This window comes from Penicillium chermesinum, assembly GCF_028974085.1.
Source record: "Penicillium chermesinum strain IBT 19713 chromosome Unknown utg000006l:1.0-2335141.0:1.0-2336784.0, whole genome shotgun sequence".
In the NCBI taxonomy this organism is placed as follows: Eukaryota; Fungi; Ascomycota; class Eurotiomycetes; order Eurotiales; family Aspergillaceae; genus Penicillium; species Penicillium chermesinum.
The window spans coordinates 440,456-454,195 of NW_026695316.1; the positions used below are offsets into that span (position 1 = coordinate 440,456).

The following is a 13,740-nucleotide window of genomic DNA, read 5'->3' on the forward strand; positions in this document are numbered from 1 at the left end:
GTTTTCCAACCTCCGCGGGAAGTATATCTCCTGTCGACGGTGGCGTGTTGACTTGCAGCAACGCCACAGCTACCAGGGAGTAAATCCCAAATTCTAGGTTTGCGATTGAAATGGTCATCGGCAATGAAGCTTATCATGGAGGTCTCAATAAGGTTATATAAAGACACGGGGGATCAGCCCACGCAGCATCCAACACTGGCAGCTCGTGTGTATTCGAATCAGCCTGAGAGACCGTTTGTAAAGGCAAATCCCTAACTTCAGCAGTATTTATATCTGGGAAGCTCAGAACCATGGCCCGTCTATCTTCTTCCTTTATTGTGTCATTCATCTTCTTCATCTATGCGCATGCTTTCCCCCGCGAGACCGGTGTCGCAAGCTTGACTCAGACTCAGCCAACAGCATCAGTCACGGAGGCTGTTGCACCTGCTGTTACTGAAGAAGCTCGACTCAGATGCTCCGATGGCTCAACTATCTTACACACGACAGACTGCACCATGGGCACCCCGGTATCCTTCTGCCATAAGCCAGAGGCCCCGATCAAGTGTGGCCATGGGTACTTCCCATCCGTATGGCACGCCGACCACTGCATGGAGCAGTCGACCTGCTTCCCGCTCGATGCGGCGTGGCTGACGACGGAATGCCAACACGGAGCAATTCCATATACAACAAATACCATGTACGACGGGACCCTTGCAGGAGGTCTTTCGACAGTGATCAGTGGTGAGTCTATTCATTATGACAAACTAGAATAGAAAACGAGTTTGGTGGACTTATTCAGCTTGTTCATTCTAGCTGTCTCGTGCTCTTGCGCGCCCGATCAATGGTACAGCATGACGTGGCTGGGTGGAAGCTCCGACCTGGAGACCTTCTGCATGCCATACAGCTACTGTCCGCCAGGCATGACAACATCTATCAGCTTCAACGCTTACTGTGCTACGGCCACAGAAGTAGCCTGTGATGGGGTGCCAACTGAGACGCCATTCTGCCAGTGTGCGGATGCAAAGCAGACTCCTATTTACCCGGATGTGCCTGGCGCTGTAGCCATTGGATGCGAATAAACTCGTACGCATCCGCAGATGGAGGATGAACCTCGAATACGAACCGCTTAGAATGAGAATTGACAGGTACTAGTCTTGGAAGGGCCAGGTAATTGGACAACTTGGACAAGATAACCTACGTCCTTTGCCAGTGGGCTCGGGGCCTTGCCAGGATATTTCCAATTGGACCTCTTGAATGATTTTGGATCGGTCTTTACTTCGGGAATCTGGGCTTCATGTTCACTCAGAATGTCATCCACAGGTCTAGGTCTTGGCTACAATTAATGTTTAATGGAACGATATCTGCTTACAAATGCATTGATGAAACCGCGCTAATACAAGCCTAAAATACTCCACGCCGAACTAAATGGAACGGCTATATGACGTGCGTCTCAGTAGAATAAGCTTTCAGATCTGATTCCACGGTTCCAATCCTCCGCCAAACGAGCCATCAAAGTCCCGGTGGGCAAAAAACAGGGGCTTGCACTCGGGCAACATTGGGACTACATTCCCAAATCTGCTTGTCAAAGCCATAGCGCAATAGCTTCAGGAGAGCCGGAGCCCCATAACCAGCCGAGCAGCCCAACGGAGGGTCGCCTCTTAAGGGGGCCCCCGCCGGGTCCCCCGACTCGCTCGTTCGGGGGGTCCCAAAACAGGGAAAACAGGGGCGTCTCCTCCCGCCATTTCGACCCCGCATGGCCTGGCTGTCGAAGCCGTTGGCTCTTTTATTGAATTAGAGCTACCCCCTCCCTTGAGCTTTCCCTCCACCAATTTGCCCCTCGAAATGTCGGACCTCCCAGAAATGCAATATCGCCACCTCGGCAAGACCGGCCTCAAGGTCTCCGTGATCTCGCTGGGTAGCTGGCTCACCTACGGCGGCCACGTTGGCAACGGTAAGCTCTCCGCGCACACACTGACACTCCAGAGTGCACAGCTGACCGTCCCCCAGAAATCGCATTCGACTGCATGAAGGCCGCCTACGATGCGGGCATCAACTTCTTCGACACGGCCGAGGTATACTCCGCCGGCCAAGCGGAAGTCGTCCTGGGCGAAGCCATCAAAAAGTTCGGCTGGAAGCAAAACGACCTGGTCATCTCCACCAAGCTGTACTGGGGCCGCGGCAACACCGACAAGAGCGACAATCTGCTCAACAACAAGGGCCTGTCGCGCAAGCATATCATCGAAGGCATGGACGCGTCGCTCAAGCGTCTGGACCTCCCCTACGTGGACATCGTGTATGCCCACCGTCCCGACCGGGACACCCCCCATGGAGGAAATCGTCCGCGCCTTCAACTACCTGATCGACCACGGCAAGGCGTTCTACTGGGGAACTTCGATGTGGAGCGCGGACGAGATCGCGGATGCGTGGCGGATTGCCGACAGGCTGGGCCTTGTCGGGCCGGTGGTCGAGCAGCCCAAGTACAGCCTTTTGACGCGCGAGCGAGTCGAGAAAGAGTACCGCTGGCTGTATGAGGCGCACCACGGTCTGGGACTGACTATCTTCTCGCCGCTGGAAGGTGGTGTTCTGACCGGCAAGTATAACGACAGCGAGACGCTGCCCGAGGGATCGCGACTGGCATTGTCGGAGGATCGACGCAAAGCGGTGGTGGAGAATGAGAACTGGAAAGCACAGCTGAAGAAGGTCGCGGCTCTGAAGCCTATTGCACAGGAGCTGGGCATCTCGACTGCGCAGCTGGCGTTGGCGTGGGTGGTTAAAAACCCTAATATTTCGTCTCTGATCATTGGTGCCTCGCGCCCGGAGCAGGTGCTTGAGAACGTTCGAGCGCTGGCTGCGGTTGAGAAGTTGACGCCTGAGGTGTTGAAGAAGATTGAGGCGGCCGTGGAGACCCAGCCCGAGATCGAGCCTCGACGGTTCTAGGGGTGGGGGTTTTAAATGAGACAGATTATCTTAGATATAAATACAACTATGCGCAGTGGTTCAAGCGGGGAATGTCAATTTCAGCCAGTGTGTAGCTCACAACGATAAGGTTACCACGAGACCTACGGGTGTCTCTGCAGCGGGCCTCGGGTGGTTGACAATACCTATGATGGTTTGAGTGTTCCAGAATGAACCTTCAAAAGAGACAAGGCAGTATGCCGGGCTTGCCGATATACGATGCATACGGCAGGTTGATCTAGATACACTTTCCACCGTCGACGACCATTTCCGTGCCGTTGATGAACCGTCCCTCCTCACTAGCCAGGTAGAGAACCATGTTCGCGATATCATCCGCCTCAGTGAGACGACCAAGGGGAACATTGCCGATGAACTTTTGTCGGTTCTCGGGGGTGTCTTCCATTCCCGTGAACATCGAGAAAAGCCCGGTTCCCGAAAGCAGCGGAGCTACACTGTTCACTCGAATGTTGTGAGGACCGTATTCTGCTGCGAGACCCTTGGTGGCCTATCATGGAACATTAGATGACGAGAACATTTTGGGCGTCAAATTGGACCACTTACATTTGTCACTGCACCCTTAGACGCGTTATACCATACCAGGCCGGGTCGTGGACGAGCTGCGCCCGTCGAGGAGATGTTGATCACCGAGCCACCTTGGCCCTGCTCAATCAGACGAGGGATGACAACCTTGCCGGCCAGGTAGATACTCTTGATGTTGACCTTGAATACACGCTCCCATTCGTCGTCGGTCACTTCCACAGTGGGCTGTGCGGCAAATTAGCCATTTGCCTGACAAAGGCTGCGGGGGGATCTGATGGTCTGACCTTGTTTCGATAAGACGTTCCTGCATTGTTGACAAGAATATCGAGCCTTCCAAACTTGGAAAACGCGAGATCGGCAACGCTCTTCCATTCGTCTTCGTTGGTGACGTCTTGACGCTGGAAGACCAGATTGCTCGGGTTCAAGGCAGCGACTTTCTCACCACCTTCTGTATTGATATCGGTGATCACGACTTTGGCGCCCTCTTCGCCAAATCTACGGGCAATTGCAGCTCCAAATCCAGAGCCGCCTCCTGTAGGGAAGTGGAAGTCAACCGCCGTTAGCCCGTGCTACATGCATACCTGAGGGGCACGATGGGATCATACCGGTCACGATGGCAACCTTGCCCTCGAGTCTTGAACCTTGTGCCATGATGAAAGAGTCACCGTGATAATGTCTAGATCATCCGGATAGAAAGAAAAGACAGAGTTAAGGGATGTGGTACACTCGTAAAAAGGAGAGGGTCGCCAGCCCCGCACCAAACCCCCACTCCGTGCGGAGGCGGTCCAGACAGCACGGCAACCAAGTAAACAATGCGTTGGATGGGAGTGCATTCTCTAGACGGTGTGAACGTGACCTTTCAATGCAGAGAAGAAACGTCGACTAAGCTACGCCACAGGACGATCCGCGCCTTATCTTTGCTTTATCGTCGAGACATTAAGGAAACCCAAATGAGGTCACGCGGCATTAGCGCCAGGTACAACTTGGAATCTACTGTATACCTTCTGTACATCCAGTTATGTTTCCCCCTGGTCCATTGAGTTTGAGGCGCAAGTTAGCGTCGTGGCTATTGGGAGATGAAACAATGGAAGCATGAGTTCATGAATTCGGATCGAAGGAGAAGATGTGAGAAAGAAGGGCCCTTTTCCGAATGAAGCCGTGTCGATCACTTGTATTCCCCATCGGCACTCTGCATGCCCCTTTCATTCTAAGGGCAATTAGAGACGCTTCTTGATGACATGATCTCTTTTAGGGGACCTTTTTCCCTGTGGACCGTTCCGTCTTGGTTTATTCTGAACCATCATATTCGAAACCCCCTGTGGTAGGACCTAGCTTTTCTTATTAAGATCGTCGATCGTCATGCCTCTAGTTGCCTTGACTGGAAGGCTAATGTGTCAGCCCCACCACCCTAAACTGCCGTAGAATACCAGTTTTAGCCTCCCTTCCCTACGACTGGGATGGGAAGTTCGTCGATGTATAAAAATTAGCTGGATGATGTACGCAAGATAATGCATAAGAGTCCGAGCCCCCATGATCTAATAGTTTGCAAGCTGAGCTTCCTAAATTTTGATCGTCGCCGTGAGGCTGCATAGTTTCATCTCTTTTTCTAGTTCAAGGGCTTACGGCCGCGGGAATCCCCCGCTAGGGCTAGTCAATGCAGCCTCACGCTACGGCTTGGCCCTACCTTCCTTGTCATTGCCACGATCCGGTGGTCTGCAGGTCTTTCGAGCACCCAAAACCCTCTCGATGAGATCGGATCCTCACCTGATATTAAATCGACGATGCCCTGCATACTCCTAACAGGGCACCTACGGATTCTAACCAGCCTGCGATTCGCCCCGCCGTGATAGCCTCTAGCCCCGTCGACAATAGTCGGCGCTAGCAATGCGGATCGGTGTACGGAGTAGAGCTGTATATGTGCACGCGGCCACCAGTTTCAAGCTGACACCTCCCCTGGTCAGCCAAAGGAGATCCCGAGCGGCTGCAGTCCCAGCTGTCCAGATCGAGAAAGCTGTGGCTTTTGCTTAATCGGTCGTCAAGGAGGTTCCAGATGGTTCTGACATCCAGGGCTCGAGCGAATGCCATGAGGGTATTTCAAATCCACTTTGTCATTGTGGCCTGGAAGGGAAACTACTCCCGAATAGCTTGATCCTCATGGCCGGTAAAATTCTCTACACGAGACATGCATGCACGAACCTCCTCCACTCGAGCAAGGCCAAACATCGTTGGCGATGACGAAAGATGGGGTTTGGCAGGGGTTGTGAAACAGAAGAGCCAGGTCCCTTTTCTTCGTGTTCTCCAGGATGATACACCTCGGTGTCGATGGAGGCGAACCTGGGCGAGCGCGCTTTCGGGAGCCTGGGCTGTAAACAAGCACAAAACACCCCCGGGCAATGCGTAATTCCAAATTTGTCGGGCTCTAATCGCCTAGGGGCTCAGCACTGGCCACCAGGTTCATCTAGGAGATAGCTGCTGACCCTTAGGCTCGCTTTGATTTGACTACCCTCCTGCTAGTCGCAGAATTAGGCAAGCTCTAACGGGGATCGGCGTTTGAGTGCTCGAGGCAAAGTCCGGTGTTTTGAGCGAAGCCTGCAGTTGGCTGAAATAGGCTGGCTGCTCATTGCCCGCGGCAAGCGCAGGTAATCATCATTCTCCGTTCGGAGTAGTTCGATGCATGGCGTAGTCCTGCGTAGATCTGCTAATCTCCCCCATCTTCCGAAGATTCGATGGTGGCCTCTAAGTGGAGATGATCGACTCCAACACGACCCCAAACCCGAAGCGCCTTTTCCGCACCGTGAGTTCTCGTCTTGGCGCCGAAATTCCTCCACTCTGATCTAGTCTCGATTTGGGTTCCCCGTACTTAACAATGCGCTGAGATCCGACTCTTTAACGTGCATTTCATGTACGACGTGCTGCGACCTCCATGGAGATTCGAGCGGACGGCGCTTCGACGTCCGTGACGTCTGAATCGTCCCAGTCCCCCGAGTCACATCCGCCGCGGAACGCGACCAAGAAGCGAGTGCGGCGCTGGCACCACCGTGGGTTCACCGGCTGTTCGACCTGCCGCCGCCGTCATGTCCGCTGCGACGAAGCCTCTCCTGTCTGCCACAACTGCACGCGTCTCTCCCTCGAATGTGACGGCACCCAGGGTCGCATGACCTTCAAGGCCTACGGCCCGCAGGGCCAGGAACCGCCGAAGGCCACGAAGAAGCGGACCAAGAATAGCTCGCGGGCAGACGATGCGCTGCCGGGGACAGCAACATTCGTTTTACCCACTGGCAATGCAAAACATGACGGCTTCGAAAACCTCGTCGTATCGCCGACCACCCTCGGCCATCAAGCTCCCAAATTCCGCTTCGCAGACCCCGCCTCCTCCATCGACCTCATGCACGCTGCGATCGAGTCCTCCGATGAGATCTACTATACCCATTTCATTGACCAGGTCTCTACTCTCCTGATCATCTACGACAACTCCATCAACGCCAACCCTTACCGCAGCTACTTCCCCGAGTTTGCCCGCTCCTCCCCGTCGATGGTGGGTGCCATGCAGGCATTGGGTGCTTTACACCGAGCCAATACATCAACCGGGCCTGAACGGAATAAGCATTTCCAACAGGCCATGGGCAAATATGGCGAGGTAGTACAGTTGTTCCGATCTCGGTACGCTCGGCCCAGCCAGCAACTAGGAATGACCGACTTTGCGACCTGTCTATTATTATGTCTATTCGAGGTGGGTCACCGCAGATCTACGGAAAAATGAAGTTTGGCAGTCATATTCACAAAATTTGCACAGATGATGGACTCACAGAATCAGAACTGGGCAGTCCACCTCCAAGGGGCACGCGAGATCTACAATCTTCTCTTCTATCCGCACACGGGGACAAACCCCACCCGAGAAATTCAGCGGGTGGCAGAGAGCAACCACCCTCTCCGCTCATTTCTCGTTTCTTTGCTCTCTTACCTCGATGTGGCCGGGGCCTGTGCATCCCCGGCGGAACAGTCGTCGAGGGCACCTACTGGAAGACTTTGGGAGGAGGGTGGGAATACAATCTCGGAACCCCGAGTCTTTCCTCCCCCACGATGCCGGATGACCCTCGGTTAGTGGAGCTCCGGCAAGCGTGGTCCGGCATGATGGAAGTGCAGGCCCAGATCAGCGTCTTTGGCCGCGACAAGTCATGGATGAGCCCCGAGGTCCAGGACGCGGTCTATAAGGATATCTTCAACCAACTGGTTGTCTGGCGTGCCAGCACGCCTATAAGCCTCCGGTTACTCGGCGACATGGAGCTAGATGACGAAAGTTTACGCCTGTTCCCCTTCCCGGACGTCCTTGAATATGTCGGGTGCATCGAGGCTTACGAGAAAGCCACTTTTGTCCATTTGCATCAAGTCGGTGGTGCAGGGCGGCCGGGCTGGGTGACGGACCGCACCTACCTGGACATGCTTCTGACTCGAATCCTCACCCTAATTCGGAAATTGTCCAAGGGCGTTGGGCAACTCGCCTGCCTATGGCCGCTTTTTATTGCGGGCCAGGAAACTCGCAACGAATCCGAACAAGACTACGTTCGTCAAACCATGCAGGATCTCAGACGGTTTGGCTTCAAGAACGTTGACAAGGGCCTTGAGCACCTTGAACGCGTATGGTTCAAACGCCGTGCTTTCCCCCGAAGGATGGACGGAGACTCTGGATGAAATCCAGTCGAATATCCTTCTTCCGTGATAACGGGGATATCTGACCGTACTTTGTTCTTTTCCTCTTTTTTCCTCCTTTTTTTAACACCTCCACTTTTTAAGCCGCCTTCTTGGATATACTTTTTTAACGCCTGTCATGAGTCTATACCTTATTGCTCCACATGCATGACGTTTTAATAGAAGCTTCACATGTGTCTCTAACTCGGGAATCTTTCTCTTTTCCTTTTCATACCCACCATTTCCATAGTCGATCATAAGTTTGCGGTTCCAGCCAAGCCTGCGTTAAGCACCAGAGACAGGTTCTCGAACGTGACTCGCATGCCGCCCTGTTCCCCAACCCCACCTCAGCCTACAAGGCCCCGCCCATCCCAACCGGTTTACTGTGGGTAAAAACACGAATCAGATCGACTGTATGACAACTTGCTTTTTCCTTCAAATTGCGAGTCCCTAAAGATGAGCAGAAGAGGCCCGCGAAACCCACCATTTTCATGCGCGAGCTCTGGATCCTAAGGTGCACTCCGAGCACTGGACTGTCCCAGCAAACTGATGATGGGTGAACCACCCCTGGATTATCGGATCCGTCGGGCACCTCCACTTCCCCCTTGAAAGGTCCACAGGGGCTTAGGCGCGGCGAAACTCTAAGAAAAAAAAAAGAAAAAAAAAATTTGGCGTACGGATCATTCCCCCTCCGCGAAAACCAGGTGGTCGGAGATCGGAATCTCCAGGTTTACAGGAGTGGCTATCGATTCGGAGTTATTCGAAACTACTCTTTGTTTTTCCTTTCTTCCCGTTCTCTTTCCTGTCCACGTCTGAGTGTCCACGTCTGAGCGTTGATCGATCGTTGAGATCATCTTGATTATCTCGATCTGTCTAATCCGACATCGGCGTTGCCTATTCTCCAAATCCACCCCAAACAGGAAAAGTAAAGAGCTTACTATAGAGAGCCCCAGAACTATTTGTCTTAGACCAAGCTTTAAGAGCTGGCTCGCCTATTTTTTCCGTCCAGTGGAGCCGCGCGAGTCCCTGGTGCGATCCGGGCGTTTTATGACGGCGGGGGCCAAAAAAAACCCCAATAGGCAAAAAAACCTGATCAGCAAATAGAGAACCTGCGAAGCATCTGCGCCTGTGCAGGAGTATCCGCCTTTGCTTTACGGCTGCGAGTGGCGCAAATTCTTGCTCGATCTTTGTTTTGTTCAACCATCGGTCCAAATTGGGATTAAAGATCGATTGTTGATCAACAAGCTTCAGGATGGTGGCGCAGGATCAGGATCTCGCCGGTCGCGATCAGCATGGCGACGATGCAGAACTTGATCGGAGTCAAGAGGAGGTCAAGGATGACGCGGCGTTGCTGGTGAGTGATCGCCTGGGTGCGACGGAGTATGATTGGTGAACGGTGCTAATGTCGGGATAGCAAACGATGGGCTACAAGCCGGTATGTGTCGGCTGAAGCGACATGATGTTGTCGCAAATTACTGATCCGGATGGCCATAGGTGCTTCATCGAACATACACGCTCTTTGAAAACTTTGCGACCACTTTTGGTAGGTTCTGCTGCGCGATACGCAAGGAAAGCTTCGACTAATGCTAGATAGCTGCCCTGTACTTCGTTGGTGGCGTCCGAGTTACCTACAGCACTGGAATCGCCGCCGGTGGAAACCTGGCCTACTGGACCAGCTACCTGGTAACCCTGGTTTTCACTTTCATCACGGCGGCTGTGATCGCAGAGGTCTGCTCGGCCTCGCCTTCTGCTGGCTCCATCTACCTCTGGGCTGCCGAAGCAGGCGGCCCGCGATTTGGGCGGCTGTTAGGATTCACCGTTGCGTGGTGGAGTACGACTGCGTGGACTACTTTCTGTGCTAGTAACACCCAGTCTGCTGTCAATTACATGCTCGCGGTACGTCGTACGTGGCTTTGGTTGTCCAGCTGCACCTACTAATAGGGGTACAGGAATTGACTGTCTTCAACGTGGACTTCCCTAGCGACACCGACAGTGTCAAGTTCCGGGCTGTCCAGTGGATTTGCACCGAGGTGCTGTTGGCCCTGGCTGCGCTTCTGAACTTCCTGCCTCGTAAGTTGGATGAACTTTGATGGTTTATAAATTCTCCAGATCAGCACTGACTATCTTCTAGCCCGGCACTTCAAAAATGTCTTCCGCATCTCTGCAGCTTTTGTGATGTTGGACTTTTTCTTGAACCTGATCTGGCTGCCCATTGGAACGGCCAACACATGGGGATTCCGCTCCGCCCATGAGGCTTTCATGACGACTTACAACGGCACCGGTGCGCCCGCCGGCTGGAACTGGTGTCTGTCTTACCTAGCCACCGCTGGAATTCTTATTGGATTTGATGCCTCTGGCCACGTCGCGGAAGAGACTAAGAACGCCTCGATCACTGCGGCTCGTGGAATCTTCTGGAGTACCGTTGCCAGTGGTATCGGAGGCTTGGCTACCATTATTCTGTTCTTGTTCTGCGCGGTCAGTATCAACTTATTTCTGGGTGGCCGTGTCCAACATACTGACTTCCATCCCAGCCTACCGCGGATAAGCTTATGGAATTTGGATCTGTGCAGCCATTTGTCCCTCTCTATGCGGTCGTACTGGGCCGAGGAGGCCATGTTTTCATGAACGTCATCTGTATCGTTGCTCTGTGGCTGGTAAGACTATTTTGAGGAACAGCCCCCCCTCTTATTCACGGTGTGACTAACAAACCAAAAATCAGAACACTGCTATTGCTATCATCGCCGCATCCCGTCTAGTCTTTGCGGTCGCCCGTGACGGCGTCCTCCCATTCTCAGGCTGGGTCTCCAAAGTCTACAACGGCCAACCCCGCAATGCGGTGATTGTTGTCTGGGCCGTTGGGGCTATTGTCACCTGTACGATCCTCCCATCCAGCGTTGCGTTCACCTCTCTGGTCTCCGCAGCCGGTGTGCCCAGCGCTGCAGCCTACGGCCTCATCTGCCTGGGACGTCTGTTATGTACGCCCAAGCGATTCCCCAAGCCTGCGTGGAGCCTCGGTCGATGGAGCAAGCCATTCCAGTTCATCGGTGTGTTCTGGAACGGATGGGTTGTTGCCGTCTTATTCTCGCCTTACGAGTGGCCTGTGACCGGCGCAAACCTGAACTGTGAGTCGAACCACCTCCTCCCCCGGGGTTGCCTCGGACAGATAACAAAAAGCTAACCCTCCTTCTCCAGACGCACCTATCATCATGGCCGGCGTGACTATCCTTGCGTTGATCTCTTACTTCATCATGCCGGAGAGTGCTTGGCTTCCTCGTGACCGAATCACCCACTTCATTGATTCAAAGGGGGCTACCGCGAACGTGGAGGAAGTCGATCAACCTACCGAGGCTGGACCCAGCCAGCGCAGTTGATGTCAGCTGGCGAGACATTACAAAATCCCCGTAGTGGTGCACGTGTAAACCGAGAATCCCTGTCTTAGCGATATCATAAAACCATAGCATGAATTAGCTGTACCATGTATAATAATACGCCCATATTGCTAACGCCCATCCATGCGTGTGCCGCACCCTTTTTGTTGTCGTTCCGCCGACAATACCAATATACACAGCAATTTAAATTGCGCAAATAAACCTCCAGGGGGTATCAAAGGACCTTCAAGGATCAAGCTCGACCTTGATTACAGGCTCATGTTCGATGCTTGGTTCCGGTACCGGCTTTCTCGCCCAGACCCGTCGACTAGAAGAAAACCAACCCCCTATCAATAAAGACGCCTCCCATCAACATAGAAGGGTTGGACCAATGCCTTACCTGCGTTGATAGATATGATATCTCATATCCATAAGCTCCTGCCTCATTTGTGCAATATAGACCAGAACCTCCTCCTTCGCCCAAGGCGAGGGGTCCCCCGAAATGCGTCAGGAGCCACATGCCGTATCCCTCCATGCCACCCATCCAATGTTGATGGTTGACTTCCCCGACCTCCTTGAGCTGCTTATCTCGTGGCCACGGCCCAATGGGCAGCTTATAGTCCTTCACGTGGATATCTGTGAAGCCGGCATTGGCTATTGAGTCGCGCATGGTGTGCATGGCACCGAGCGGCCTGCCGGCTTTCTGGGCGGCTTGGGCAAGGCGCGGGCCCCAGCTGCGCAAGACACTATGCCCCGGGAGACTGTCATCGTCGCATTCGATGAAGTAGCTTACTTCAAGTTGTTCGATCCAGCCGCCCGGTTTAATATTGCTATGGGCCGCGGATTTAGCGCGTTTTCGGCCAGTGAGAGTTTTCCAGGGAGGGGGGAAGGGTCGATGTACTTACTCGTAGCATTGCTTATAGAGGGACTCTTGTTCTTGGGCGTTAAAGGAGCCGTCGAGATTTTTTATGTGGACGAGATCGAATGGATCTTTCCAGGTCCAGCTTCGGAGGATATCATCGACTTCTAGAATGCAATTTGGTGGTATCCAGCTTAAGGGTGGTGGAAAGAGATCCACGCCACGAACCGTCGCTAATGGATGGGTTAGAAAGAAACGATCTTTAGTGAGTTTTCAGTTTTCCTCAGGAAGCTGTACCACTTGGGAACATGTCCGCAACGTCTCTGGGAGATTGTTAGGATAAGTTCCAAGACAGGGTATTAGGTGTTTTACTCACATTGCCCATGATCCTTTCCCAGTTCCAATATCCAGGATATGCTTGGTTCGTTAAATGCTGCTCCAGTCACCCATACGACGAGTCACGGTCTTACCTTGGGCAATTTGCCTGTCGGGGCATGATACAGAGGGTTCTCGAGATCAGAGTCGCAGATAATCATTAACAGATGGCTAGCATCGTTAGTGGTGGCTTTTACCTCACTTTCATCTGCTATCCCACCTGTTCTCATACGTCTCGAACATTTGATCATCTGACGGGACACTTCGAAAATCAGTCTGGACCCTGGGAGGAGGGTTGCAACCATACGGATTATGGGTCACAAATGCGTACTGGATTTTGTTCTCCCGGAGGGTCTGATATCTGTGTATCTCTTTAGCGTACCGTCACCTGTGGAACGTGAGGCTCCTACATTCTGCCATTCTCTAAAACGCCTTGGCGAATATCGGATTCCAGCGACGTCGTTTCTCTGTAGGACATGTCAGGTAATTGGACGCTGGACAAAGCCGATGGATTACGTACGAGCGCCAGTCACTCGGTGCACTGATATCTGCCGGGAGATACACATGGGAATCCTGAGGGAGTCAATCACTGGCCCGGTCCAAGGGTATCGTTCTGCTCACCGCTGCGATGACAATGTCGTTCTGCATCCGGGCGTGGGGATCCTATGACCTGCTGAGAGAGGTAGTCAAGAAGGCAACTTGGGAGTGGATTGGAGTCTCCGCGGAGGAGCCAGCAAACTGCCGATCTCAGGGCCTAAAGGCAATCCTCCAGATAAAGAAGCAGATTTCTGGGTCCTTGCCAGGGCAATTTATCGCGATTCGATCCTCCGATAGTGGGCTTTCCCCACAGCGCCCCCCTCCTAATTGACAAATAGCCGTTGCGCTCGGAGGGTGTATCTGCGCCAGCCAAATCAAATCCCCAAGCTTCTTGGTGGCGTGAAGACTGAGGGAACGCAGGATGCCCAGAGCAGGATAGAG

General features: G+C 53.2%; 6 protein-coding genes across 6 annotated transcripts; 4 read left to right on the top strand and 2 right to left on the bottom strand.

Annotated features, from left to right (window-relative positions):
• Positions 1–290: 290 nt before the first annotated feature.
• Positions 291–1,058, top strand: N7468_007934 (uncharacterized protein; the record flags this gene model as incomplete). The annotated part of the gene is made up of 2 exons (XM_058477230.1): positions 291–720; positions 793–1,058. The coding sequence occupies 2 exons, from the start codon at positions 291–293 to the stop codon at positions 1,056–1,058; spliced, it is 696 nt and encodes a 231-aa protein (XP_058327575.1).
• Positions 1,059–1,821: 763 nt separating this feature from the next.
• Positions 1,822–2,916, top strand: N7468_007935 (uncharacterized protein; the record flags this gene model as incomplete). Its single annotated transcript, XM_058477231.1, has 3 exons — positions 1,822–1,930; positions 1,987–2,270; positions 2,311–2,916. 3 exons carry the CDS (start codon positions 1,822–1,824, stop codon positions 2,914–2,916), a joined length of 999 nt encoding a protein of 332 aa, XP_058327576.1.
• A 256-nt stretch (positions 2,917–3,172) lies between these two features.
• N7468_007936 (uncharacterized protein) lies at positions 3,173–4,149 on the bottom strand (the record flags this gene model as incomplete). Its single annotated transcript, XM_058477232.1, has 4 exons — positions 3,173–3,439; positions 3,496–3,699; positions 3,759–4,006; positions 4,056–4,149. Coding segments are annotated over 4 exons (813 nt in total), but the record flags the coding sequence as incomplete, so codon positions are not given.
• A 2,248-nt stretch (positions 4,150–6,397) lies between these two features.
• Positions 6,398–8,163, top strand: N7468_007937 (Zn(II)2Cys6 transcription factor; the record flags this gene model as incomplete). Its single annotated transcript, XM_058477233.1, has 3 exons — positions 6,398–7,204; positions 7,268–7,511; positions 7,577–8,163. The coding sequence occupies 3 exons, from the start codon at positions 6,398–6,400 to the stop codon at positions 8,161–8,163; spliced, it is 1,638 nt and encodes a 545-aa protein (XP_058327578.1).
• Positions 8,164–9,412: 1,249 nt separating this feature from the next.
• On the top strand, positions 9,413–11,531 carry N7468_007938 (putative amino acid permease; the record flags this gene model as incomplete). The annotated part of the gene is made up of 9 exons (XM_058477234.1): positions 9,413–9,514; positions 9,575–9,595; positions 9,655–9,703; positions 9,755–10,056; positions 10,110–10,230; positions 10,292–10,635; positions 10,692–10,814; positions 10,880–11,282; positions 11,353–11,531. 9 exons carry the CDS (start codon positions 9,413–9,415, stop codon positions 11,529–11,531), a joined length of 1,644 nt encoding a protein of 547 aa, XP_058327579.1.
• Positions 11,532–11,805: 274 nt separating this feature from the next.
• N7468_007939 (class I SAM-dependent methyltransferase) lies at positions 11,806–13,410 on the bottom strand (the record flags this gene model as incomplete). Its single annotated transcript, XM_058477235.1, has 10 exons — positions 11,806–11,856; positions 11,929–12,358; positions 12,434–12,620; positions 12,685–12,710; positions 12,764–12,804; positions 12,858–12,933; positions 12,983–13,123; positions 13,173–13,229; positions 13,283–13,335; positions 13,384–13,410. 10 exons carry the CDS (start codon positions 13,408–13,410, stop codon positions 11,806–11,808), a joined length of 1,089 nt encoding a protein of 362 aa, XP_058327580.1.
• Between the last annotated feature and the right edge of the window lie 330 nt (positions 13,411–13,740).